The sequence below is a fragment of the Rhinopithecus roxellana genome, chromosome 8 (assembly GCF_007565055.1).
Source record: "Rhinopithecus roxellana isolate Shanxi Qingling chromosome 8, ASM756505v1, whole genome shotgun sequence".
Taxonomy (NCBI): domain Eukaryota; kingdom Metazoa; phylum Chordata; class Mammalia; order Primates; family Cercopithecidae; genus Rhinopithecus; species Rhinopithecus roxellana.
The window spans coordinates 122,486,457-122,512,193 of record NC_044556.1 but is presented as its reverse complement, the minus strand read 5'-3'; the positions used below and the strand labels follow the sequence as shown (position 1 = coordinate 122,512,193).

The window sequence follows — 25,737 nt, the reverse complement described above, 5'->3', positions numbered from 1 at the left end:
TTTCAGAATAGTAGGCAGCATAGTACAAAAAAAAAAAAATCTACAAATGCCTTAGCTGTATCAACCCATTGTGAATATTTTACTTAATTTCTTCCATTATTTGTCATTTGCCCATGCTCACTCACTCATCCTCCCTCTCTCCCTCTGTTTCCTCTCTCCCAGTAATTTACCTCTAAAATACTGTGATATCTATTTCCACAGAATAGGGATATTCTCTTGAATAACTACAATACAGCTATCAACTTCAGTAAGTGTTACATTGACACAAAAATTTACTGTCCACATTGCAATTTTGTCAGTTAATCAAATAATGTCTTTTTTAGAATTCCTTTCTCCAATACGGAATTAAATCTATGACCATGTCCTGCATTTGTCATGTCTATTCAGTATCATTTAACCTGGAACAGTTCTGGAGCTTTATTTTATGCAGCACTAACATTTTTGAAGGCTACAGTCCCTTTTCTTTTTAAATAGTATAGACCTTATGTGAGATTTGTCTGATGTATCATGATGACCAGATTCAGATTAGGTATTCTCAGTCAGAATCCTTTGTTGTGCCTTTCTCAGGATATTATAGTGATGTTGTGACTTTCTCAGGATATTGTATCGAGAAGCACATAATATCCACGTTTCAGCAGTTGCAATTCTACTTTTAGGTACTTCTCAACAGCAAAGAAAACTATGTCCACAAAAAGCCTTGTACAAGCATGTCCCTAGTAGTTTTTACTAGGGACTAGATAGCCAAAATCTGGAAGCAGCCCAGATAACCACTAACAGAAGAACAAACTGTAGTACATTCACACAGTGTACTACTACTCAGCAATAAAAAGGAACTAATTAATGACAAAGGAAACAAAATGGGTAAATCTCAGACATTACATTGAGGAAAAAGAAGTCAAATACATGAGTAAATACTGTATAATTCCATTTAGATGAAGGTTCAGAATTGGCAAAATTAATCCATGGTGACAGAAATCAGATTACTACTTGCCTCTGGGGGATTCACCAGAAAGACATGAGAGAACTTTCTGGGGTGATGAGAATATTCTGTATCTTGAGAGGCTGTGAGTTACATACATGTATGCATGTGTCAAAACTGATCCAACTATACAGTTAAGGTCTATGCATTTTGCTGTACATTATTTATTTATTTTGAGACAGGGTCTCACTCTGTCACCCAGGCGGGGGTACAGTGGTGCCACCTCAGCTCACCGCGGCCTTCCCCTTCCCAGACTCAAGTGATCCTTCCACCTCAGCCTCCAGAGTAGCTGGGACTACAGGCAAGCACCAAAATGTCTGGCTAATTTTTGTATTTTTGGAAGAGATGGGGTTTTGCCACGTTGCCCAGGCTAGTCTCGAACTTCCGGGGTCAAGTGATCCACCTGCCTCGGCCTCCCAAAGTGCAAAGTGCCACTGTGCCTGGCCTATACAGGTTTTATTACCTGTTCAAGATCCTGCAACTAATAAGTGGGGATCTGGAGTTAAAACTTGGATCTTTTTGACTCTGAAGCACGGGCCTCTTAGCCACTACACTACAGGGCCTTCATCTTTATCATTTGTTGCCATTACGAAAATCATGAAGTAGTTAATCAGAACTTCTCCTTTGTGATAGTTGTTTTATTTTTGTATTATGCCGTAACTAGCCTTGACTAGTATCACCAATTCTTCAGTGAATGTAACAGTGTTATCTTCTTACCTTTCTTTTCATTTATCTGTTAGCTAGAAAATATTAAATATGAAATGTAGCAACATGGAAAAATCCAACACTTTAGAGAGAGATCTAAATTTGCAAGGTGAGTGATGGGCAACTTATGAGCTTCAGTTTCCTTATTTGTAAAAATTAGATTAATACTTTAATCCAAGAGTATGGACAAACTTAAGAGGAGCCCAGGAGTCGGAGACCAGCCTGGGCAACAAGGCAAAACCCCATCTCTACAAAACATACAAAAATTAGCCAGGCATGGTGGCGCACACCTCTGGTCCCAGCTACTCAGGAGCCTGAGGTGGAAGGAGAATCACCCGTGCCCAGGGAGGTCAAGGCTGCAGTGAGTGGTGATCATGCTGCTGTACTCCAGCCTGGGGGACAGAGTGAGAAAAAAAAAAAAGCAAGTAAGCAAGCCTTTATGCCTCAACTCAATATCAAAATTGTAAAATGGACTTATTAGAAAGAACTGAAATAAATGTACATGCTATGCTTAGCCTGGCACAGAATATGTACTGAAATGTCAGTTATTATCAGTCACTACCTTTTCTATCTACTTTCACTTACCAAATTTACAGTAGTTTATACTTGTAATCTCAACTTCTTCACCTTCTACTTAGTCCTCAGCCTGCTGAAATCTAGTTTCTGCCCTCACTGTACCACTGAAACTAGTATGGCGTGGCAGAAGTTAGCTTTTTTTGATTCCCCGGCTGCATGTGGTACCTCTGACTGCTGTTTTAACTTCAACCATCTCCTTTTTGACTTGTCAAATTACACACTTCTGCTTCTCATCTCACGCTGACTCCTGTTTCTGAGTCTCCTTTGATATGCCGCTTCTGTTCACTATTTAAATTCTGATGCTCCAAGGGTCTGGTTCTGAATCTTCCCTTTATATTCTACATAGGAGACTTACCTACTCTCATGGTTTTTAGTTGACGGCTACTGAAACTTTTATCTTCAGCCCTTATCTTTTCCTAACTGGCACATTCCTTAAAACCCTTCTGTGATACCCTACATTAATGTTGATGATAAATAAAGATCATTTAAAAGTTGCATCTCTCTTCCTTCATATTCCAAGATATCTCAAAAACACCTAAATCCAAAATTGAACACATTAGCTTCCTTTTCCAAATCTCTTCCTCTCATATCCTTGATCCCACCATCTGGTACTGCTATCTACCCAGTCCTCAAACTAGAAACCTGAAAAACACCTGTGACTATTCCTTTGCCTTCACCCTCCCTTGACCATCTCGTTTATTCTACTCTAAATTTCTTTAAATCATTTCTCAATCTCCATTCTGACTGCCTTAACTCAAGCCCTTATCTCTTACCTAGAGCAAACTCCTAACAGATCTCCCTAATTCCTAACTTGCTACGTCTGCGAATCAATCATTCACACCTCTGCCAAAAATCTAACAGTAAATTATCACACTACCATTCCCCTGCTTAAGACCTTTTATAGATTCCATTAACTACATGACAAAACTCAAGCTCCTCTCCACATGCTATTTAAAAATCTCTAACAATTCTACTAACGTCTTCAGCTTCATACTTCCTGCCACTCTCCCTGCCTTTCACTTTATGCTTCAGTGATACAGAACTACCTGTAATAGTTCCTTGAACATAGACTGCGCTGTCTCATGTCTCTGGCTCATGCTGTTCCCTCTTTCAAGAATGTTCTGTACCTACTCCCACTCCCACTATCTAAAACCTAACAAAATACCTATAATTCTCTCTTGGGGCAAGAAACTAGTAAGGGTCTAAAACATTTTCCTGATTTCCACAATCTGGGGTTGGTGGGCGGTCCCTCTCTAAATTCTCACAGTCTTTTGGCTATCTCTACCTGAGCACATACACATTGAAATGAAATTAACTGTTTATTTTTGTTTCTCACATAAGACTAAGCAACTCCAAGGCAGAGAATACACTGCCCTCTTGCCAGCATGATGATCTGTTGAGCTCCTACTTTGACTATGAATTGGAAAAGCTTTTTCACAGCTTTAAAAAGAAGAATGAGAAAAGACTTTGTGGTAAAAGAAATAACTAAACTAGGCAATAAAGAACTGCTTCTTAAACATAAATTCAAAACTAATCCCTTGTACAGAAATACAGTGCCAGCCACTCAATTAGGGCAGTATGGTTAAAGTTAACAGTGAACATTATAGTTTTTGAGTATTACTTCCTGGATACCTGAAAAAAATTACAAAAATCCTGTAAAGTATTGAGAAACTTGTGGGAAATGGGTGAATAATATGGAAGCCACTTTGGTCAAACACTGGTAATAAAACAAGACCAAAAGATCACCAGGCCTCTAGTGCCTTTGCTTAAGCAACCTAATTTCTCTCCATCATGTTTTATTAAAAGACAGATATTCTTCTAAACCACGTTATCAGCCTGGAGCTCTTTTAAGGTTGCTTCTCTTCTGCTTGGTCTATCTGCTAATAGGTAAGAGCACACTGGACCTCTTTCTCCTTGCAGTTTTTATTCTATTTGGCTGCTTCAACAGTCTTTAGTCAAACCACATGCAACTGTACAGCTTAGCTGAAGAAAGTTCTATGTTCTAGTGCCTGTTTCTAATTAAACCTTTGCATTTCAGTAGTTCTGACTTTTAATCTTCACTCTGATGTAGGATTGAGTCTTAAATTCTCTTAGCTTAATATTCCACATATCAAATTCTATTAGAAAATTGTTTCACTAAATTGGCCTATAATTTCATTGATCCAACACAGAGAAGCACTTAGTAAACAACGTGATATGTTCTGTTTTTATATCTTAACCTACCATTAGAAATTCAATCAATACAATTTGTCCTCTAAGATGCTGGAAATAATCATACCCTATACTTGATAATAATATATTTTCAGAAATTGGGTATGGTATATTTAGCCTCTAAAACACAAGTGACAGTACTTTTGTTACCTTAATTTTCAATTAGAAACTACATAGTTCTCAAATAAATTACTACCAGGCCAACAGATCAGCCATGCTAAAACAAAGTCTCTATTAGGAAAAGTAGAAAATAAAGCTACAACAGTTGGTGTGGGTCAGACTGCAGGCATTTAAAAATTATCAAGGTTTAAAGTTTTATCCTTCAAAGAGCCTTTGAAAGATATTTCATCAGAGGACTGACATAATCAAAGTTGCATGTAAGATAAATCCAGTGGCACTGTGTAAAATAGGTTGTAGCAAACAAGTACGAAGCTACTCTACATGTTAACTTTTTTTTAAGTACTCTTCTACCTCCGCTTGCTGCCAAACAAATGTGTGGAATTCATGCCTACGAGCTCTCCAAATATCTTCTATTCTCCACTCCCAAAAGCTATCAATCACTTCCCTCTTTTGAAAACAAGGTCTGTTTCTCAGTTTTCAAGCTCTTCAACCTTATCTAAGACATTTTATATTGTTGACCACTCAAATGACTTACTTAAATCTTTTTCCATCTATCTTTTCCAGTTTCCTCCTTCCTTTCAGAGCTTTACTATGCTTGGCACCTTTCTTTATTCTGTTTCAAAAGTCCAATGATCTCTTTCAAAAATGATTCCCTCTATGACAGTGGTCACCAATCTTTTGGCACCAGAGACCAGTTTCATGGAAGACAACTTTGCCATGAATGGGGTGGGCGGGGGCGCATTACATTCTCATAAGGAGCACACAGAACCTAGCATGTGCGGTTCACGGTAGGTTTCGTGCTCCTATGAGAATCTAGTTCTGCTGCTAATCTGACAGGAGGTGGAGCTCCGGCAGTAATGCTCACTCACCTGCTGTTCACCTCCTGTTGCGTGGTCAGGGTCCTAACAGACCACGGACTAGCACCAGTCCCCAGCCCAGCGTTTGGGGATCTCTGCTTTATGAGGACAATGCCAAGCCAAATTTTCTTTTCCTTTTTTTTTTTTTTTTTGATATGGAGTTTTGCTCTTGTTGACCAGGCTGGAGTGCAATGGCACAATCCTGACTCACCGCAACCTCCGCCTCCCAGGTTCAAGTGATTCTCCTGCCTCAGTCTCCCAAGTAGCTGGGATTACAGGCATGTGCCACCATGCCCGGCTAATTTTCTACTTTTTTAGTAGAGACGGGGTTTCTCCATGTTGGTCAGGCTGGTCTCGAACTCCTGACCTCAGGTGATCACCTGCCTTGGCTTCCCAAAGTGCTGGGCCTCCCAAAGTGCTGGGATTATAGGCATGAGCCACCGCGCCTGGGACTCCAGGCCAAATTTTATCTGCATTCAAGTCTGCATTTTTAAGTGCCCATAAAATGTCTCTACTTGGATATTCCATTCACCTCCAACTAACAGCTCCTTCCCCTTCCAAGCCCTTTGCCAACTCTTCCACTTCTTTTTGACCACCACCAATTCTTCTAGTTGCCCAAGTTAAAACAAACAAGCAAACAAACAAACAAAAAAAAACAAAAAACGCTTAACATTTCTTTTCTCACTGAACTTTATTTCACAGATTCATAATTTTAGGCCCTAGAATGTATTCTCTCAGAGACAGTGTGCTCTAAGAAAGCAGCTACTTTTGTTTTGTCCACCAGAATCCTGTATAGGATATAGCACACAGAAACCTAAGTAAATATCTCTTTGCATGGAGATGGGTAACAGAAAGGGGATGTTGAACAGAGTTTGGTTAGAGGCAAACTAAAATTCAGTTATTTAGAATCCTAGCCTAATGCTGTTATCTGCTGCACTGCACTGCCAGCTTGCCAACCTTTCATAAAAACAAATCAGTTACGTCCTCAAAAATCTCTATTTATTGTACCCTCTTCTTTGTTTCTACTGCCAAGATTAAGTTGTTCTTATGACAAGCCTCAATTACTCCAAGGGCTTTTTAGGATCCAGGATTTGAAGACACCATTATCTGAGAATGCTCAAGTCTCTTATATAAAATGGCATTTGCATATCACCTATGCATATCCTCCCATATAAATATCTAGAGGTGATTTAAAATATCTAGAGGTGATTTAAAACATCTATGCATATTCTCCCATATAAATATCTAGAGGTGATTTAAAACCTAATGCTATGTAAATGCTATGTAAATAGCTGTTATACAACATTGTTTTTATTTGTATTTTTATTGTTGTATTGTTATTTTTTATTTTTTTAAATATATTTTCAACCTGAGGTTGGTTGAATCTGTGGACGTGGAAAGTCAGTTGTACTCATCCCTCTAAGTCTCTTTCCTCTAAAAAAAAAAAAATCTAGCACAATTATGTCAAAATAATGTTCTCACAACACCACTTTTCTTGCTGAATCTTTATTATCTAATTCTTTGGACTGGCTTGCAAAATCTACCAAAATCTCTGAAATCTATCTCTTTCTCCTCAAGCTTGTCTGTTTACTACCACTCCTACCCATATCAACTAGATTATCTCTTTTATTCATAACTCTCTCTCTCCTTAACAATTAAGTGCCATCTACCCACTGCAAGCAGGCATACAGACATACACATGCACACATAAAGAAATAGCCATTTATTCATATTATCAACACCAGTACATCTTGTTTCAGCTCATGAAGCTCCTGTTTGCACAGAAGCAGAGTTTATAAACCACACATTTCCCTTGAACCCAAGTCAAGCCTTCCTTGAGAACTCTAGCCCTCATTTTCTCCTAAGCACTTACTATGCAATTCAGTTTTCTGTGTTGTTTACTAACATTCAAACCAGATATCTTAGAATGTTAGATATACAAAAAATAAACTGAGTTAATCTAATACAGTAATACAGACTTGAATGCATAAGAGTATCCCAAACTTACTAACAAAATCTACAAGGTAAGAATCCTAGGTATGTGTATTTCTTTTAAAAGTTTCATGAACAATTCCAATGTCCACTCCTTCCTAGGCCAATCCAGGCACCCACATTTTCAGATGAAAAAAGCTGACACTTTGCCAGATAAAATTATTAACTAGAAAAAGTGAAGAAACTTGCCCAAGACCATCTACCAGCCAACTGGCAGCACAGCATACTGGTTAAGAGAACACAGGCTTAGAACCTGGCCTTCTTAGCTTCTGGCTCTGTTGCTTCCTGGCTGTGAGAACTTGGGCAAGCTGGTTAACTTCTTCGTGCCCACCTTTCTTCATCTTTAAAATGGAGTGTCTGCCTTAAAACATTGATACAGAGAATAAAATAATTTAATGTATATTACCTTGAATAGTATTTAGTACTTAGAAGAGAAATAATCACTCAATAAATGTTCGTATTAATAATGCAAAGGAAGGACTACAACCAAGCTCTGACATAGTTTTACACCTTATGCACTACACCACTATCTGTATTGTAACAAGCAGCTTATATACAGAGCTCAAGTCTCACAATTCTTCTGTATCCTTCACCACACCAAATACATTGTGGATAATCAAATAATATTTTAAGTGGATTTATAAATTCCCATTTTTAACTCTGAAACCTAGGCCATCTTACTTCTACTCAACAAATTACCAAAGTATCTAGAGTCAATGAATACCTTATATAGTAGTGCTTACTATGAGTGAGGCATTGTTCTTAGGCTTTACATGTTTTTTCCCCAGTAGATTACAAACGCTACATAATACAAAATTAGCTTAGTACCTACGAACCGTATTAATATTACAGAATACTTTCTAATAAAGCTAGGTGTCACTTTCATGTAAAATGTAAAATAATTTTAACTAGCAATTAATTACAAAGTCCTAAATAAAACCAAATCTTCAAAAAAAAACTTGCATTAAACAAATTTATCCCAAAGGATTAACACTCTTATACTGCAAATATTCAAAGCAATTTCCTATTCCCTTGTGACACGTACAATCTGACTTGTGAAATTAGTCTAAAATATGGCCTTGAAAAAGCAGGTAACATAAAACTGGTGCTAAAGTATAATCCAAAACACGTAGATAAGTTTCAAGTAAAGAGATTTTGTCTCTTTCTAGTTATGTATAAACTACTAAACAAAAGCATCACGTGTTTCTATTTGAAGATGACTTGAGAATAATAAAGCACTTAAATTTTTTAAGTTTCCCTTTCATTATAAGCATAACAATATTAGTTATACATATTGATTCATTTATCCATTCAGACTGTTGAGAAAAGTGAAACAATAATCTACAAGTTCATGAACAAACAAAAAAAGAAATAACCAAAGCTCAAAAGAGCTGATACCTTTTATTTTTTCCATTGCCTGTCAACCCTACTACCTGCTTCCACTCCAGTATATCCTCAAATGTTTAATAACATAAAGGACCAACATGAAACACGTTATTTGCCATCTTTTACTGGACACAGTGTTCAGGTGTTATGCAAAGATGCCACACACCTTCTTTCACAGACCTTTTCCTATTAAGGCAAGTTGGCTTCATCTAACTTGTCTGAAGGGAATCTGACACTATATGACCCAACACCTCTTATAAATATAAATACCAAGTGCTTTCTTTGGAATATATATCCCAGAGCAAAGATAAACTTTTTTTCCTCAGTCTTTCACATTAAGTTCCACTAAAAAAATCATTTTTGTAAAGGTCATCTTTCATTGGTTTATTCAGGGAAAGAAAAAATAAGGCATCGAATGATTTGGAGAAATGGGATTATTTTATTATTTTATTTATTTCAAATATTATTCAGAGAAGAAATATATTCAGAACCTTTAAAGTTAAGAGACAGAAGCAGAAACAAGCAAAAAATTCCTCCAGATTTTCTGGGGAATTTTCAATATATTTTATCTATATGTTTCCAATATGCTCTATTCATCACCTCAAAAAATAAAAAAAACAGCTTATATATTATTCTAGTTTTTAAATTTTTTTCTGCTCACTTATGCATATTAATAGACCAGCAATTATGAGAGAAAAAGCAAAAGGGTACAGAAATATAATCACAAACCAGGAAATAAACCTCTTAAACTAATAAAAACTGGTCTGACACACTCAGAAAAATTACTACTAAGGTCAAAAATGCCAGCATCTTGATTTAGATATCAACTCTCTTCTAGTGGGACCATGACTTAGGACCTCCTGCCTCCAAAGTATGTCCCCTACATTCCACTTTATCCTCCACATCGATCTAATTAAAAGATCCACGTGACATCATGCTCCTGTTCTCCAGTTTAAACTACTTAACTTGCTCAGCCTCTGTCAGGTGGTTAGAATCAGAATTCATCTGCATGATAATCAAATCCCTTCAAAACCTAGCTCTAGCTTCTCTTCCCATCCCTCCTCACATACACTCACGCTCTAGATAACTGGGTTAAGAGTGTTCTCTCTGCCTACAACAAAATTCTCTCATCGTGAACTATCCATCCTGCAGACCATTTTATGGATGAGAGTTGAGGTTCACAGAAGTAACCTGTCCAAAGACATACAGTTAGTGACAGAACCATAAGTAGGATATGAATTCTTCCTTTGCTATTCCTGAAGACTTTTGTAAGTACCTGTTACATTTGTCAAATGTGTAAGTCTTGTTTAAATGTCAAGCTCTTCTCGAAAGTCTAAATACAAGCTTCTCCAAGATGATCCTTTGGGGTGAAGGAAGAACAGATTTGTTTAGTTTAAAAAAAATAAGTTTTACTAAGATTAATGTAAGGATTCATACTTGGTCTGAAGGGTCAGATGGTCACACATCAAGAACAGCAAGGACTATTGGCAGAAACCCAGGGAAAGAGTGGAAGTCTCACAAACAATGGGTTTTACTTACAGCACACCATGATTCACTGTGGTTTCTGTTTGCCCAGTTAGGTAGACTTAGGAATTATTCAGTTTTAACTGAACTGACCCTCACAACATCGGGAAGCAGCTTTTTAAAAAAGTCCTGCAAAGAATTTAATAATGCAAGCACAGCCAACAAGAAAATGACAGGGCTGACTCCTAAGTAGTTCTATACTACGATGTCAAATAATCTAGTAGGTCAATCACATAGCTCTCATTAAAAATTATTATTTTAATGAGAACAAAAGGCACCATTAACGGAATTTTTTTGTTCTCATTTTCCTTAAATATCTAACTTGTATTAATTTATTACATATACTAATATACTATTATTATATTGGCACATGTATATAACTTGTAAACAATTAAGGGGCATGCACAAGGTTTTACTAATTAGGGGACACACTCAGAATATCCACTAATTGTGGTTTTTTTTCCTCTTGAAGGTAATGCAGCTTTCCCAGTTTGCCCACGACTGAGGGAGTATGGTATAGGGTATAGGCTGAATAATGTGCTCCCCTCAAAGATGTCTGCATCCTAATCCCTAAATATGTTACCTTACATAGTAAAAGAGACTTCGAAGATGTGATTAAATTAAGGATTATGAGATAGGGAGATTATCCTGGAATGTCTGGGTGGACCCAGTGTAATCACAATAGTCCTTATAAGAGCGAGAGGCAGGAGGACCAGTCATTAGTAGACATAAGGAATGAAAAAAAAGGTTGGAGTGCTGATGTGAGGAAGGGGCCACAGAATACAGGTGGCCTCTAGAGAAATATTCTCCCCTCAGAGCTTCCAAAATGAACCAGCCCAGTTGACATCTTAATTTTATTTAGCCCTGTGAGACATATCTTGGACTTCTCATCCACAGAATTGTAAGGTAATAAATGTTAGTTGATTTAAGCCACTAAATTTGTGTCAATTTGTTACAGCAGGCATAGGAAACTAATGCAGGGAATTCCTAGGTTATGCGACTTCCAGTGTTAAAACCAAGACAAGCTGGTGACCCTCTATCTTAGATTTTCGGTGCTCATAAAAACATCTGGCACAGTAAGTATGAGAAAAAAAATGTGGTTGAATAATGTTATGATGGAATATTTACATAATACACTGTTACTGTGTTACAAAGATCTCTCATTTATATTATTTCATCGTCCTAACAACCCTGTGAAGTATGAGTGGATCAATTTCCCCATTCTGAGGATATAACAACTAAGGTTCAAGGAAGTTAAATAACAGGTCAAAGAACACATATCTAGTAAATGATGGAGCCACACATATAAAATACAGGCCTTCTGACCTACAAAGGACTATGGTACTCAGGAGCCTGTGCTGCCTAAGTTCAAATTTAAGCTCCAAAACTTAACAGCTGCTTAAACTTAGCCAAGTTACTTAACCTCTATACTTCTTCACATGTAAAATGCAAAAGGAAGTTAATAATAATACCTATCTTACAGGGCTCTTATAAAGATTAAAGGTGCTATTGTCAGATAAACATCATGTGCCTGACACATAGATAGCTGTCAGTAAATATTAGCTATCATTGCTCTGTGCTGCAGCTATAGCGCATTTATGCCTAGAATACTCTATTCTACTTGATCAAAAATCATAAAGTATGCAACAGGAAAAAACAGCAAAAGAAATGAGTAATGACATAGATGAAATAGTTTTTCTGTGAACATAATCTAAGGTTAGTACTCTAGGCTGGAAGAAAAGCAGAGGGGAGACATAATCAAGATTATGAAATTATGATAGTAAACTTACCAGTAATATTGGTAGCATTAGAGGGGAAACCTTAGAAACTAGAATACTGTAGAATAGACATACAGCACTCAAAATCTACAAAACAAATGGATCACAAAATTTTGAGACAATTTGTGAATAACAAAAGAGACAAAAGTGGCTACTAAAAGGCACTCATCAACTCTTGCAAACGTTTTATCTAACCCTAGGACTTGTTGGTAGCCCTTTCTGTTAAAGGGAATGGGGTTGTTGGGAAAAGAAATACCATACTAGATTGCAGCAAAAGTTAGAAATCCATTAAGTGCCATTAATTTCAACTTGGCAAGAAAGCAGAGTCTTCAAAGAAAAAACGCACCCTTTGCCAATCATCACCACATACCACTCCTCTTCCCCAATCTCATTCATCATCACCCTTCAAAAAAAAACCTTTAAGCCTTAATGTCCTATTTTAGTGCCTTTTAATCGTTTTGCTAAAGAATAATTAAAATGTCTAAATTTGGCGGTCTAAACAAATCTCAAAATAAACTAACCCAATAGTTTCCTAAGCTAAAGTTTCTTAAAATGTTCACATTCTTTTCTTAAACTCTCCACATACCATTTTCCTCACTAGGAGTTAAAAAACTTTACAGAAGTTTATTACTACTTTCAATACCGGGCCAACCTATTTTTTCCCTAACAGGGAAATTCATTAGCTCTTCATTAGAGCTAATGATTGAAGGTGAGAAAACATATTGAGGGTTAGCTTAATCAAAAGATAGCCAGAAATTCCCAAAAGAAATAGAAGCAGAATTAACTTAAATTTACAAATGATTGTAAGAATCACATTCTATTGCTTGATTTCGTTTACACCATCCAACTTAAAAAAAAAAAAAAAAAAGTCAGAGATACTGGTGTGTTTTTAAACTTGAATCAAAGTGTTAACCTTTTCCTTATTTGCCATTTCAGAAAGTTTTGATGAATAAAAACATGGCTTAAAGATGGGCAAGACCAAGAAAAAAGAGGAAAGAAAATATAGTCTACGAGTATAACTAGGCAGCCCCAGAAAGAGATGAAAATGAATACAAGCTTCAGTATCTACAAATTTAAATTTAAAATGAGGTAAGTGGATTTATCTCTTACAGGCACTTCTCCGTTCCCAACACAGTAAGTAGAAAGGGGAGGATTTTATTAAAAACGGGAGGTGGATATTAAAAGGATTTAGAATGAAAGGTAAGAAGTCAATTTTTTTTGTTCTCAAAAACTTCTACCATCCTTCCAATCAAAACCCCTCAGCCAGGCTAGAGTTTTCTCTTCCCCTTGTTTATGTATTATTTTATGTGAGCAACAACTCTACACTTTCAGTGCCTCTGGAATCCATTAGGCATCCATAAAAATGAAAATAGTGTTGGTGCTCTGCAGAAATAAGCAAAACAGGAAACTTAATTTCTATTTTAATACAACAAACAGCAAATAGCCTTGACTGAAGAAAGATGTTTTCAGTCATCAATTGTTACACATCTTTGAAGAAATTCCCTGGGAGGAAAGAATGGCTTTTCCAAGTACGGTGAGAGCAGTCTTTCGACTTACAAGCTTTCTCTGCTCCTCAAAAAACTCCAGAAGTGCCTGGGATTAAACGGAAACTCCGTAAAACTTGGGGGGTGCTTTAGGGACAAAGCACTCTTCCTGCCTTCAAAATACAGTATTTACCTTCCCTCTACTAAGGGACATTACCAAAAACTACTATACACACTACATCTAAGACACCCTCTCCACCAAACCAACTGAAAAAATGCTTCATAACACACACACACACACACACACTCCCCCAGGTTTCCAAAAACAGTGGCCCAAGTGTACTTGGGATCAAACACTGTGCGAGAAATGTCCAGGAGAACTACTGCTTACACATTACTCTTACCTTCATGATCAGTCAGTTTTGAAATCGCACGTCCGGAACGCATCACATCCGAGGTGCTTTATCCCCTTACCACACTAAGAACGCAAAGACCAGCGGCACATCGGAGCAACTTACTTACCATCGATCTGAATACCCAACCCCAAACCCTGCACCGTCTCCAAGGGGTAGAAGAACTGAGTACAAAGGCACTTGGTGGTTCCTTCTACCTCGGCACCTCTCTCTCTCCCACTGAGTCTCTGTAAATTCCAAAATACACCACGGAAATCTCCGCACAGAGCACTACCAGACCAGTTAGATGGAGAGTCGAGAAGTAATCGGTTTGTCCCTTCCAAGGGGGCCTTGGAAACCCGGACCCTAAAAGCCAAGATGACTTGGGGGTGTGACCTGGGCTGCTCCCTCCCCTTTACTCCCCTCACGGGACTCCCTTGTCGTCGCGGCTACTCACCAGACCAGAGAGCACAGAAAGAGGCAGGAGACCAGGGCCAAGGCCCGCCGGTGCTTCTTCATCTTCTCCTCCTTCTTCCCCCTGCCAGAAGGCGGCACATCCTCCCGGCAGCCGCCACCGCCGAGGCCAAGATGGAGGAGCCGGAGCAGGACCGCGAGGATGGAACCGATAATCCTAAAGGCTGTGGCGCTGGCTGAGAGGCTCCTCAGTGGCTCGCGTCCTGGCAGCCCTCTCCGAGGGCCCCACAGCCGCGCGGACAGGGGCGCTTCACAGGACTCCGGGTACCACAGCTGCCGCGGCCGCCGGCTCGTCCACGCCCGCCTCCTGAAGCCGCCGCCGCCGCCACTGCCACCCCATATCCTCCCCGCCCGCCCGGGGCCTTGCTCCGTGAGGCCAGCGACCAACGGCCGCCGCGTACTCGCCTCTCAACAGCCAATCGCCGGCGGGGCCGCGACACCTCACACACCGCTGAGCTGGAAAGCGACGCGTCACCCACGTCCCGCGGCGCCCGCACCCCCACCAGCCTCCGCACAGGCCACGCCCCCTCCGACGCCGCAGGCGGAGAAGCAGGAGGCAGGAGACCACAAAGCGCAGGAGCAGACGCTGTCGCTGCTCCGCCCGCCCCAGGTCCCGCCCACTTGCGGGCTAGCGTTCAAAAGAGCCCCGTGATCGTTCGCATTCCCCCTTACAGTGGCCCGCCCCTCGTCCCGTGCGCGCTGAGTCCGCGCAAGCGCCCTTGGGAATTGTAGTTTGCCTTCCAGAACCCGTTTTCTTCTTTCCCTGTCCCTCCTAGAATCCATGGTTTTGTTGGTGAAGTCTGTAGTTTCGCTGCTCACCACGAGACTGATCAGCTTTGGAAGTGTTGCACTCTTTTCCTCTTTTGAGCACAGTTCGTGGGATGGCCTAGAATGACTGGGGTGAGGGTTGTGAGGGAAGCTGTGCTAATAAAATTTAAAGACCCTTTCCCTGTATCAATGGACTGCCCCATTGAGCTAGATGTTGATTGGTAGATAGAAAGGGGCGTGCCAAGAATGCTCTCATCTGATTGGTTGTAGCGGAAAACCTTTCGCTTTTTCTTCTCTTCAACAAGAATTTCGCCGCTTGCCAACTCTCTTGAAGTGTGCTTTGTTGATTTTCGTTCTGTTGCTTTCGAACTTTGGGTTCTCTGCGATGGAGTCGGAAGGGAGGAGTTGTCCCCATTAGAGGAGCACCCACAGACGCTCCAAGTCCTGAGGTTCACCGAAAGTGGGGAAGGCAGTCGCTTACACTCACCTAAGAGCAAAAAGTGACCACTTTCAATACTAAGTAATGGGCAGCGTGCCCATTCCAAGTGTTCACGCCGCTGAGGGGGCGGAGGCTGCAATGGTCTGTGCCTTGGAACATGGCATAATGTTTAGTGTGAAAAATGTTTAAAGGAAGTGTTACTTATTGTTCATGTGGCCGTAGGGAAAAAAACCCTCAGTAAAATGCCCACATAACGCCTAATTTTGAGCCGCGGAATTTCCTCATGAACCTTCTAAGTTGAATTGTATGTTAATTGTAGTCCCAAAGAACTGAATAATTTCACCCACTCTGTAATTTTTGGATATAAGTCAATTTGATGTTAGAGAAATTATACAAAGTGAAAATTTTGGTTTTGGAGTTCACCCTGAACTGCCTTTTCTGGCAGTAATTAGGTAACAGTTCCACTTATCTGCTGATGCTACTCTTAATATATGATAATAAGATCCTTTCATCTCTCACCTATTGCGGGAAGCAAATATTTACCTCACCCAAAAACAGTATCAAATGATTAATATGCAAGTTTAAAAGAAAGTAGGGGCAATGGAAGGGTAGGGATAAATTGACATTCTTTACCGTGTTGGACACCCTTTTCCTCTTATTCCAGGAACTTTTATTCAGGATAGGAAACAGCTGAGGTATCCCTCAGCTGATCCTCAGTACATCACAGCAGAAGAAGTTATATTCGAATACATGCTTGTCTCAAATCTAGGAAGTTATCAAGCTACGTCTCCTATCCCTCTCATCCCAAACTCACAGACCCATCCGCTTATTTTTCACCAAGTCCCTGCAATGATTTTTTGGAATATGCAAGTACAAAGAATTTTACTTTTTTCTTTTTCTTTCTTTCCTTGACTGCCTGTCTGCCTGCCTGTCTGCCTGCCTGCCTGCCTTCCTTTTTCTCCGGCAGTTGGAGCTTTATTAATACCTCTGTGGTAGGCTTCCCATTCACCTAATTATCATCCAATTATTAGCTTTTACTATTTCAATCTATAAATGTTCTTTTCTCTTTTTGAACTTCATTTCCATGGTTTCATGTTAAGGTTTAATCCTTCAGTACTCTGAGCTTTTTCCATTTTTCTCTTGGGCAATTTTCATTTTCAACTATACTGTTGACTCCCAAACCTATATCCCAACCTCTTTTTAAGTAGTTGCTGGACATATTATTTAGATATTCTATCACTTCCAATTTTACCTGCACAAAATAGAACTCATTTTTCCCATAAATTAGCTTCTTTGCCTGACTTTCTATATTTATGTTGATTCTTTCCTATTCTAAGACTCCAGATGAAATAAATAGAAATTCCATAGAGCTGACCTTTAAAGAATTGGTAGACATTTTTCCACCTATCTGTTAAATATAATGAGAAAAAGAAGAGAGAAAATTTTATTATAACTCAATAGACAAGTATAAGAAAGTGAGTAATAGCTATATAAAATAAAACTAGTATAGATAAATGTCACTATACTTAAAAGTATAACATATGCCAAAAATGGCAAGAAAGAATATAGAAAAAGTCAAAGCATGTATAATATATAATCTTTAATATATAATATTTAATTATATAATATATATAATCTTTTAAGGCTTAGGCTAATTAACCACCATCAACCACCCATTAACTATAATACAGTAATTCTCAACCTGGGGCAGACTTACCCCCAGGGTGAAATTGGCATTGTGTGAACACATTTTTTGCTTGTCACATTGGAGAAGTACTACTGGCACCTAATGAGTGGAGGCCAGGGATGCTCTTTCACATCCTACAGTGCACAAGAAAGCCCTCCACAACAAAATTATTTGGCCCAAAAAGTCAAAAGTGCCAAGGTTGAGAAACCCTGCTATAACCGAATCACCCAATTCAATAAAATCTATAAAGCACTGACCACACACAGGATAAATTGTTTGCCATGCAGACCCTTGGATTATTCAGCAAGTCACTAGGGCCTAAACTGCACAATTAACATGAGTTCTCCCATTCCTAAAAAGTTGACTAAACCAGAAACTCTAGGCAGCTCAAGTCCCTGCCTTGATAAAGATCTGATACTCTGTTTGCTTATGGTGAAAGAGAACAAGCAGACCTTAAAGAAGGAACCAACCCTTTCTGGCTAGCTCGTTTATTCTTTATCTCATATACAAATCATATTTAAGATACCCAAGAGGACTGTTTGTCTAAGTTGGTGGTATTTCATGAGCAAGCTTTTACGTATTTTGATTTAGTTGAAAAATTACCTGCTCCTTTCAATATTACAAAATGCTGAGATCCTATATGTCTCAGAAGGATCTTAGAGACCAATGACATTTAGATGCTTCCAGAGTAAAAGTCAGTTAAAATAGATGTTTCCTGGAAATCAGTCAAAGAAAGGTTGGGAGATTGAGAACACACAAATAGACAATAAAAGAGACTACGATGGAAAATGGAAAAATGGTGAATGTGGCAATCAGCACTTAAAAATTCAACCACATAAAAAGTATAAACAGGGCCGAGACGGGCGAATCACGAGGTCAGGAGATCGAAACCATCCTGGCTAACACGGTGAAACCCCGTCTCTACTAAAAATACAAAAAAATTAGCTGGGCGAGGTGGCGGGCGCCTGTAGTCCCAGCTACTCGGGAGGCTGAGGCAGGAGAATGGCGTGAACCCGGGAGGCGGAGCTTGCAGTGAGCTGAGATCCGGCCACTGCACTCCAGCCTGGGGGCAGAGCGAGACTCTGTCTCAAAAAAAAAAAAAAAAAAAAAGTATAAACAGAACTTTTAACACTGTTTGTCCCCCCCAATCATCTTCTTTGTGTACATAAATATGTGTGTAGAATAGCGTATACCTTCTTTATATAGTTACTCCCTACCTGAAAAGAGCCTTAACTACTTAGCCAAATCTACCTTAACAGAGCACTGATAATTTGGCCACTTCAGGAGTTAAGGGTAGAAGTCAGAAGGAGATAAGACATAGATTACTTCATTAGTACAGCCTGAGAACTCAGTCTCTTGAGGGCTGGAAGGTTACAGAGTGCAAGGTTGGCATGCACAGTTCTGTTTTCACTGCAAATAACAAAAGGTAAGATTTCCCTTTTTAAAAATTCTACTTTGTGATCCCAAATTCAGTCTTCTATCACTGGGTTAACATATGTGTATTTTGAAGATACATGAATTGAATAGGCTTATAATGGAATCAACTAGAGGAAGGGAATGATTTACATGTGGGTGACAGAGAAGGAGACATCAAAGATGGTCCAATTTCTAAGAACGTATGTGCCATTACATGAGTAGGAAAGTCAGGAGTTGCAGATTTACAAGTTAAGAAGACTAGTATGGTTTTGGAAGCACAGTATTGAGGTTCTGGTGGAAGTATCTAGCAAGAATTTACAAGTACAAGATTCAAAATAGGGAGAGAAAGTAACAACTGAAGCAGCATGTTGGGGATTGTAACTGATGTGTCCTTTAGCACCTCCTGTATAACGCTCTCAGAAGAAGTTTCCTAAAACATTATCTTCATCATGTCCGTTCTTTGATGCAAAAATATCCTATAGGTCTGACATATTCGTCAAATAAAGTCCTGCCTCCTTGGCCTGCCATTCAAAACTTTCCATAATCAAACCCAGTTGATGTAGTTCAAGCTTTATTTCCCACTATTTTCTTTCATAACTCAACCTTCTGACCAGACCACACTGTTTGTTATGACCTGAAACACTGGTGCCTGCCGTTATTACACTGCTTTTATTTAATAGTCATTTGTCTCCCCAAGCAGTGAATACATTCCTTGTTGCAGAGAGGTCATGTGTTTTATTGATATATATCACACAGTGACGTTTTTTATTACAGAGGCCCAGGAAATAATTTTTTACTTTTCGCTTAACTATTTATTTGTCTAATCACCTTGAATTACAATTTGCCACATAATTTAAACTCCTAGGAGTAGCAAGCCCTTAGGATGAGAACGTTTTATGCAATTGACTAGTCTAGAGCACCTAGTCAACTACTTCTTTCTCAATAAATTACCAAATTAGCTTTTCAGCATAATATTATTTGACTTATGTCTGACTAGATTTTCCTAGGTTCTAGTTACCCTAAGTAACCTGGAGAAATAAAGTGTTCAATAAATATTTATTGAGCCTTTTTTGTATTAAAGATGCTGAGACAGATATTTGCTCCAGGAAAGCTTTAGTGTTCTAGCAGGGGGTCTTGATCTTCTGAACAGCACTCTTTTGGTAGTCTGGCGAAGTGCTTGAAACCCTTCTCAGAATGTTTATAAAGGTATAAAATCAAACACATAGATTACAAAGGAAACCAACTGTAGGGAAATACAGTTATTAAAATATTGCAAAGCAAATTTGTGATCTAATAAGGGGTGCTTTTTCATTAATGCATAAATAACAAGGTCTAATAGCAGGTCTCCTAATGTCAATAATTCCAAAATGGTGATGAGTATAAGCGATATTCCAAGATACCTACAATATGCATAATGTGATATGAAAATATCTGTGATTAATGTTGGTGACAAAGTTGTAGATACAGCCAGTACTACCACAGTTTGTTACCTACATTCACAATAAAATCAAATTCTAAATTTCAGTAGAGGTTAGGAGAATAGAGATATAATTATTATTCCATCCATGGACCTGTGAATTATATACATGGATCCCAACTAAGAAGTCCTGCAAAAGAGCAATGTTTTTTAAACCATGGGGTCACAATTCATTAGAGAGTCAAGAAATAAATCTTGAGGGAATCCAGCAGCACTTTTTAAAAAATAAAATACAATAATTTAGAAAATATCGGAGTGTGTCTCAGCAAGAGGAAATATTTTTGTGGGGCACTCTTATTTCAGTAATATATGTGATGTGTGTATACGTGTGTGTGTGTACAGTTATATACATATATACATACTAGGTTGCAATATAAAATATATGTCTGCGGTTTTTTTGTTTGTTTTTTGTTTTGTTTGTTTTTTTGTTTTGTTTTGTTTTGAGACAGATTCTTGCTCTGTCACGCAGGCTGGATGGAGTGCAGCGGCACGATCTCGGCTCACTGCAACCTCTGCCTCTCAGGTTCAAGCGATTCTCCTGCCTCAGCCTCCAGAGTAGCTGGGATTACAGGTGCACATCACCACACCTGGCTAATTTTTGTATTTTTAGTAGAGATGGGGTTTCGCCATGTTGGCCAGGCTGGTCTTAAACTCCTGACCTCAAGTGATCTGCTAGCCTCCACCTCCCAAAGTGCTGGGATTGCCGGAGTGAGCCACCGAGCCCTGCCAAATATATGTCTTAAAGTGAGTTGCAGTCAAAAGAATGTGAAAGCCACTGCACTAGGGGAAATGAAATACATAAGATGTATGGAATAAATGCCTCAAATAATGTGAATTGCGAGTGTCACAAGATTTTAGAGGAAAAGGAAATTATTATTTTTGTGAGGAAATTATCAAAGACTTAAAAGAGGCAGATTTGATGTGGTTCTTTAAAAATGAGTATGATATTCACAGAGATATGAAGATAAGGTATTTCAGGTATAGGGAACAGTAAGCACTAGAATCCAATTTAAAACTATTTTAAAACCCTTATATGCCTTCTAATTTTAATTTACTTGACACTTATTTGGTATTCTGTGTTTGAAATAGTGAAGGTGAGCTCTAATCAAATAGAATAGGTATTTTTTAAACACATAAAATACTTCACTATAGGTACTGTAGGGATTTTTTTTAACAAGCATTAGAGATATTATTTTCTATGAAACAAAGTATTCAAGAACATTAAAATAACAAAATGTGGTACAAATACAAAGTGATCAAAGTTCAAGATAATTAAATTGGGGTAAAGATAATATATTCATTGCACACATGCAATTACTTTTACTCACAAAACCCCATAAAACAACATAAAAGAGTCTGTTTGTTTGTTTATTAATACCTAGGCTGCAAGGATGGGAGATCAGGTGAGAGGGTCACAAGAAAAAACCTTGAAGCTGGAAAGCAGATAAGTAAGAAACGCTTCCTAACATGATGATATGCTGATCTGACAAGCCTAGTTTACCACCTTTAATAATCCTGACATAATTTATAATAGTACCAACTTTTACTTTTGTAGGAGTGGAAAAGATGTGATATTTTTACCCATTATAAGAGTCACAGCTGACACTCCTATAAAAAAAGACTGGTTAACAAAGGAGAAGCATAACACATTTACTTAATCAAAAAGTTTTACTTGACACAGGAAACTTCAGAAATGAACACACAAAGACCTAGGTAAAACTGTCCATTTTTATGATTAGATTAAATGAAGAATGGACAGCCATATAGAAATGTAACTGGACAAAAAGGGTACGACAATGATAGTAGATATTGTCTAATGGTATGATCATGTCTAATGATAATAGACTGAGAGGGGAAACCCCAACAAGGACTGTCTCTTCAGATTCTTCTTGGCCTCTCTGTGTAGCATTTCTTCCTTCTGGGTATAGGGCATGACCTCTTTTGGAATGATAATCTTATAATCTACAATCAGACATGGTAGACCTACAATCTACTATCAGACTTGGCAGGTCAGATAACTTCTTTATGGCCAGCTGCTACACAAAAAAGCAGGAGAAGATTAGAGTAGTATTTCTGGGTTTTATGACTAGCTTTGGGGAAGAGGAGCTCTAGTTTTCATGACCTGCCTCAGCGAAAGAGAAGCAAGAGACAGGAGAGCACAGAGAGACTTTGCTTCTGAGTCCTTCCAATCTCCTTTGGTTCAAAGTACTCAGCATGCCAAGGCTTCATACTTTAGGGTATCATTTCCTGAGCCCCAGTACTTTCAAATGTGTTTTGGTTTGAACAATAAATACTGTGGTCAACCTCAACACAACAGACATGAGAAAATTGAACCTTAATTTAGCAATGAGAAATGACAAAATTGATTCAATGTGTCATACAGAATCCCCAAAAAGCTCATTCAGGAAATAGCAGCACCAAGTCCAGCTGGCAGTGAGATTAAAGGTATATGTGTTTGGGGCCCGGCACAGTGGCTCACACGTGTAATCCTAGCATTGTGGGAGGCCAAGCTGGGTGGATCACTTGAGGTCAAGAGTTCGAGACCAGCCTGGCCAACATGGCGAAAACCCATCTCTACTAAAAATACAAAAAATAGCCAGGTGTGGTGGCGCACACCTGTAGACCCAGCTACTCGGGGGCTGAGGCATGACAATCGCTGGAGCCCAGGAGGCAGAGGTCACAATGAGCTGAGATCACACCACTGCACTCCAGCCTGAGCAACAGAGCAAGACCCTGTCTCAATAATAATAATAATATAATAAATAATAAATGAAAGTGTGTGTTTGGTGCTTGTGGTGGTAGGAGGTTCTTGCAAATTAAGAACTATCAGATACCCTCCCCAACTCTACATAGCTAAATGATTGTCCCTACCCCAGCCCTAGCAAAAGACTATAGATTTATTCGGGGAGAAAAAGATAAAGTCTGGACTTGGGAATGCCAAGCATAATTTATAGCAGTGGTACCACGCAAAAAAGTAAGGGCATTTTTGCGACAACTAGAGATTTGAATAAGAACTGGGCATTAAGTGATAAAAATTATTGTTATTTTTTATTAGATATGACAATACTACATGTGGTTATATAGGAAATGTTCTTATTTTTGAGGAGATATATGCTGAAATATTTAAGAGTGAAGTCCATGATGATACTCTAGCTTCAAAGGTTTAGAGAGAAAGAGAACAGATATGGCAAACTCTTAACAATTGTTGAATATAGATGGAGGATACAGGGGTAGTTGTGCTGTTCTTTCAACTCTTCTGTATGTTTGAAGTTTTTATAATAGCAATTTTGCGGGAAGAAATGAATGAGGACACATTTGAAGCTGAGACCTCAGGTGTCTTTCTGCGTCAGCAGCCAGTGTCTCTCTCTCTAGGGAGACGATTGGAAGAATCCTGAAATCTGATCATTCCAAGAGGACGTAAATAAAAGATGACTGATATCTGACTTTTCCCAACTAGTTCACCCTACAGGGAAGATCATAATCAAGCCCTAACCACGTACTCAGAGTATCCAGTCAGCATTTTAGTGCTCCGCTCTTAAAAAGGAACATGTAACTAATGATTACTGGGCATGAGAAAATGCTCTTACATGACAGATGGAGATGAATATTCATAAACAGGAAAACAAAACAAAACAAAAAACAATATGGAGAATAATAAAAACTACCCATTGAGAGAGAAACTTCAAAAAAAAAAAATTCTAACATTGCCAGATACTGCCACCCTACAATAGGAGCAGGGTACTATAAGAAATGGACCTGTCACAAACAGCAACAATCATCGAAAAAGGTCTTGTAAAGCAAAGCTATGAAAGGAGAAAGAAAAAATTCAATAGAAGAATTAGAAAATAAAGTCAAAGAAATTATCAGAAAGTGGCCAAAAAGACAAAAGACTAATCCAGGAGGTCTAGTATACCTACACTAGAAAGAAAAGAGAGAAAACAGAGGTGAGAAAATAAATATTTTTGAAGGCGTTTTCCTAGATTTGAAAAATCTAAGTTTCCAAACTGAAACTTAGACACCCTAGTCTAAATGCCTAGCACAGTGGGACTGTGCCTCAGTCGACATTAAGGCACATCATTGTGATATTTTGGAAACACTGGAGACAAAGAGATCATAGAAGTTTTAGAATTTAGAGAAAAAGATATCCTTGTTGACTTTCTGTCTCGTTGATCTGTCTAATGTTGACAGCGGAGTGTTGAAGTCTCCCATTATTATTGTATGGGAGTCTAAGTCTCTTTGTAAGTCTCTAAGGACTTGCTTTATGAATCTGGGTGCTCCTGTATTGGGTGCATATATATTTAGGAGAGTTAGCTCTTCCTGTTGAATTGATCCCTTTACCATTACGTAATGGCCTTCTTTGTCTCTTTTGATCTTTGATGGTTTAAAGTCTGTTTTATCAGAGACAAGGATTGCAACCCCTGCTTTTTTTTGTTCTCCATTTGCTTGGTAGATCTTCCTCCATCCCTTTATTTTGAGCCTATGTATGTCTCTGCATGTGAGATGGATCTCCTGAATACAGCAGACTGATGGGTCTTGACTCTTTATCCAGTTTGCCAGTCTGTGTCTTTTAATTGGAGCATTTAGTCCATTAACATTTAAGGTTAATATTGTTATGTGTGAACTTGATCCTGCCATTATGATATTAACTGGTTATTTTGCTCGTTAGTCGATGCAGTTTCTTCCTAGCCTCGATGGTCTTTACATTTTGGCATGTTTTTGTGTTGGCTGGTACCGGTTGTTCCTTTCCATGTTTAGGGCTTCCTTCAGGGTCTCTTGTAAGGCAGGCCTGGTGGTGACAAAATCTCTAAGCATTTGCTTATCTGTAAAGGATTTTATTTCTCCTTCACTTATGAAACTTAGTTTGGCTGGATATGATAAAGATAGATCACACACACAAAGAACCAGGAATCAGAACCATTTCAGACCTCTCATTTACACAGGAAGTTGAAAGATAGTGGAGTAATAATGTCTTTCAAACACTGGAGGAAGATTATTTCCAACCAAGAATTCTGTGTTCAACTAAACTATCAATCATCAGGGGCAATAAAGACATTACGAGACAAGCAGGACCTCAAGAAATTTACCTACCGTGGGCCATTTCTCATGAAAGGAGATCTTGCTCTACCAAAACAAGGGAAGAATCCAAAAAAGAGGAAGACATGTGTTACAGGAAACAGGCAATCCAATACAGAGAAAAGAGGTGATGAGAATCCCTAGGGTGATAGTGAAGGAAGAACCCAGCATAATAACTGAATATCAGGCATAGGAGGCAGCCTGATTGCAGCAGTGGTAGACACTGGGAGAGACCTCTTCAGGAAAATCACATCAATAGAATACCTACTGCATCTAAGCATCTTGAGGGCGAATGTACAGAATTGTGGAAAGTTACTAGAATTCATGAGAAATACTGTCTCAGTCTGTTTAGGTTGCTATAATAAAATACCATAAACTGGGTAGATTATAAACAACAGA

The 25,737-nt window shown here is 38.6% G+C and overlaps 2 protein-coding genes across 5 annotated transcripts in view; one reads left to right on the top strand and one right to left on the bottom strand.

Moving 5' to 3' along the window:
- The window catches only part of SUCO (SUN domain containing ossification factor), an 80,932-nt gene extending 65,810 nt beyond the window's left edge, over nt 1-15,122 (bottom strand). Inside the window, exon 1 of one of the 4 annotated variants that reach the window (XM_010372603.2) lies at nt 14,462-15,122. In XM_010372603.2, coding sequence (XP_010370905.2) covers nt 14,462-14,523 — 62 coding nt within the window. In that variant the 5' untranslated portion in view covers nt 14,524-15,122. The remainder of the gene's footprint in view (nt 1-14,461) is intronic. The other 3 variants (XM_010372602.2, XM_010372601.2, XM_030936140.1) reach the window with 3 other exon arrangements.
- LOC104669599 (forkhead box protein E3-like) lies at nt 14,478-16,203 on the top strand. The gene has a single exon (XM_010372606.2). The coding sequence runs from the start codon at nt 14,621-14,623 to the stop codon at nt 15,128-15,130; it is 510 nt and encodes a 169-aa protein (XP_010370908.1). The 5' UTR covers nt 14,478-14,620; the 3' UTR covers nt 15,131-16,203.
- Nucleotides 16,204-25,737: the final 9,534 nt, after the last annotated feature.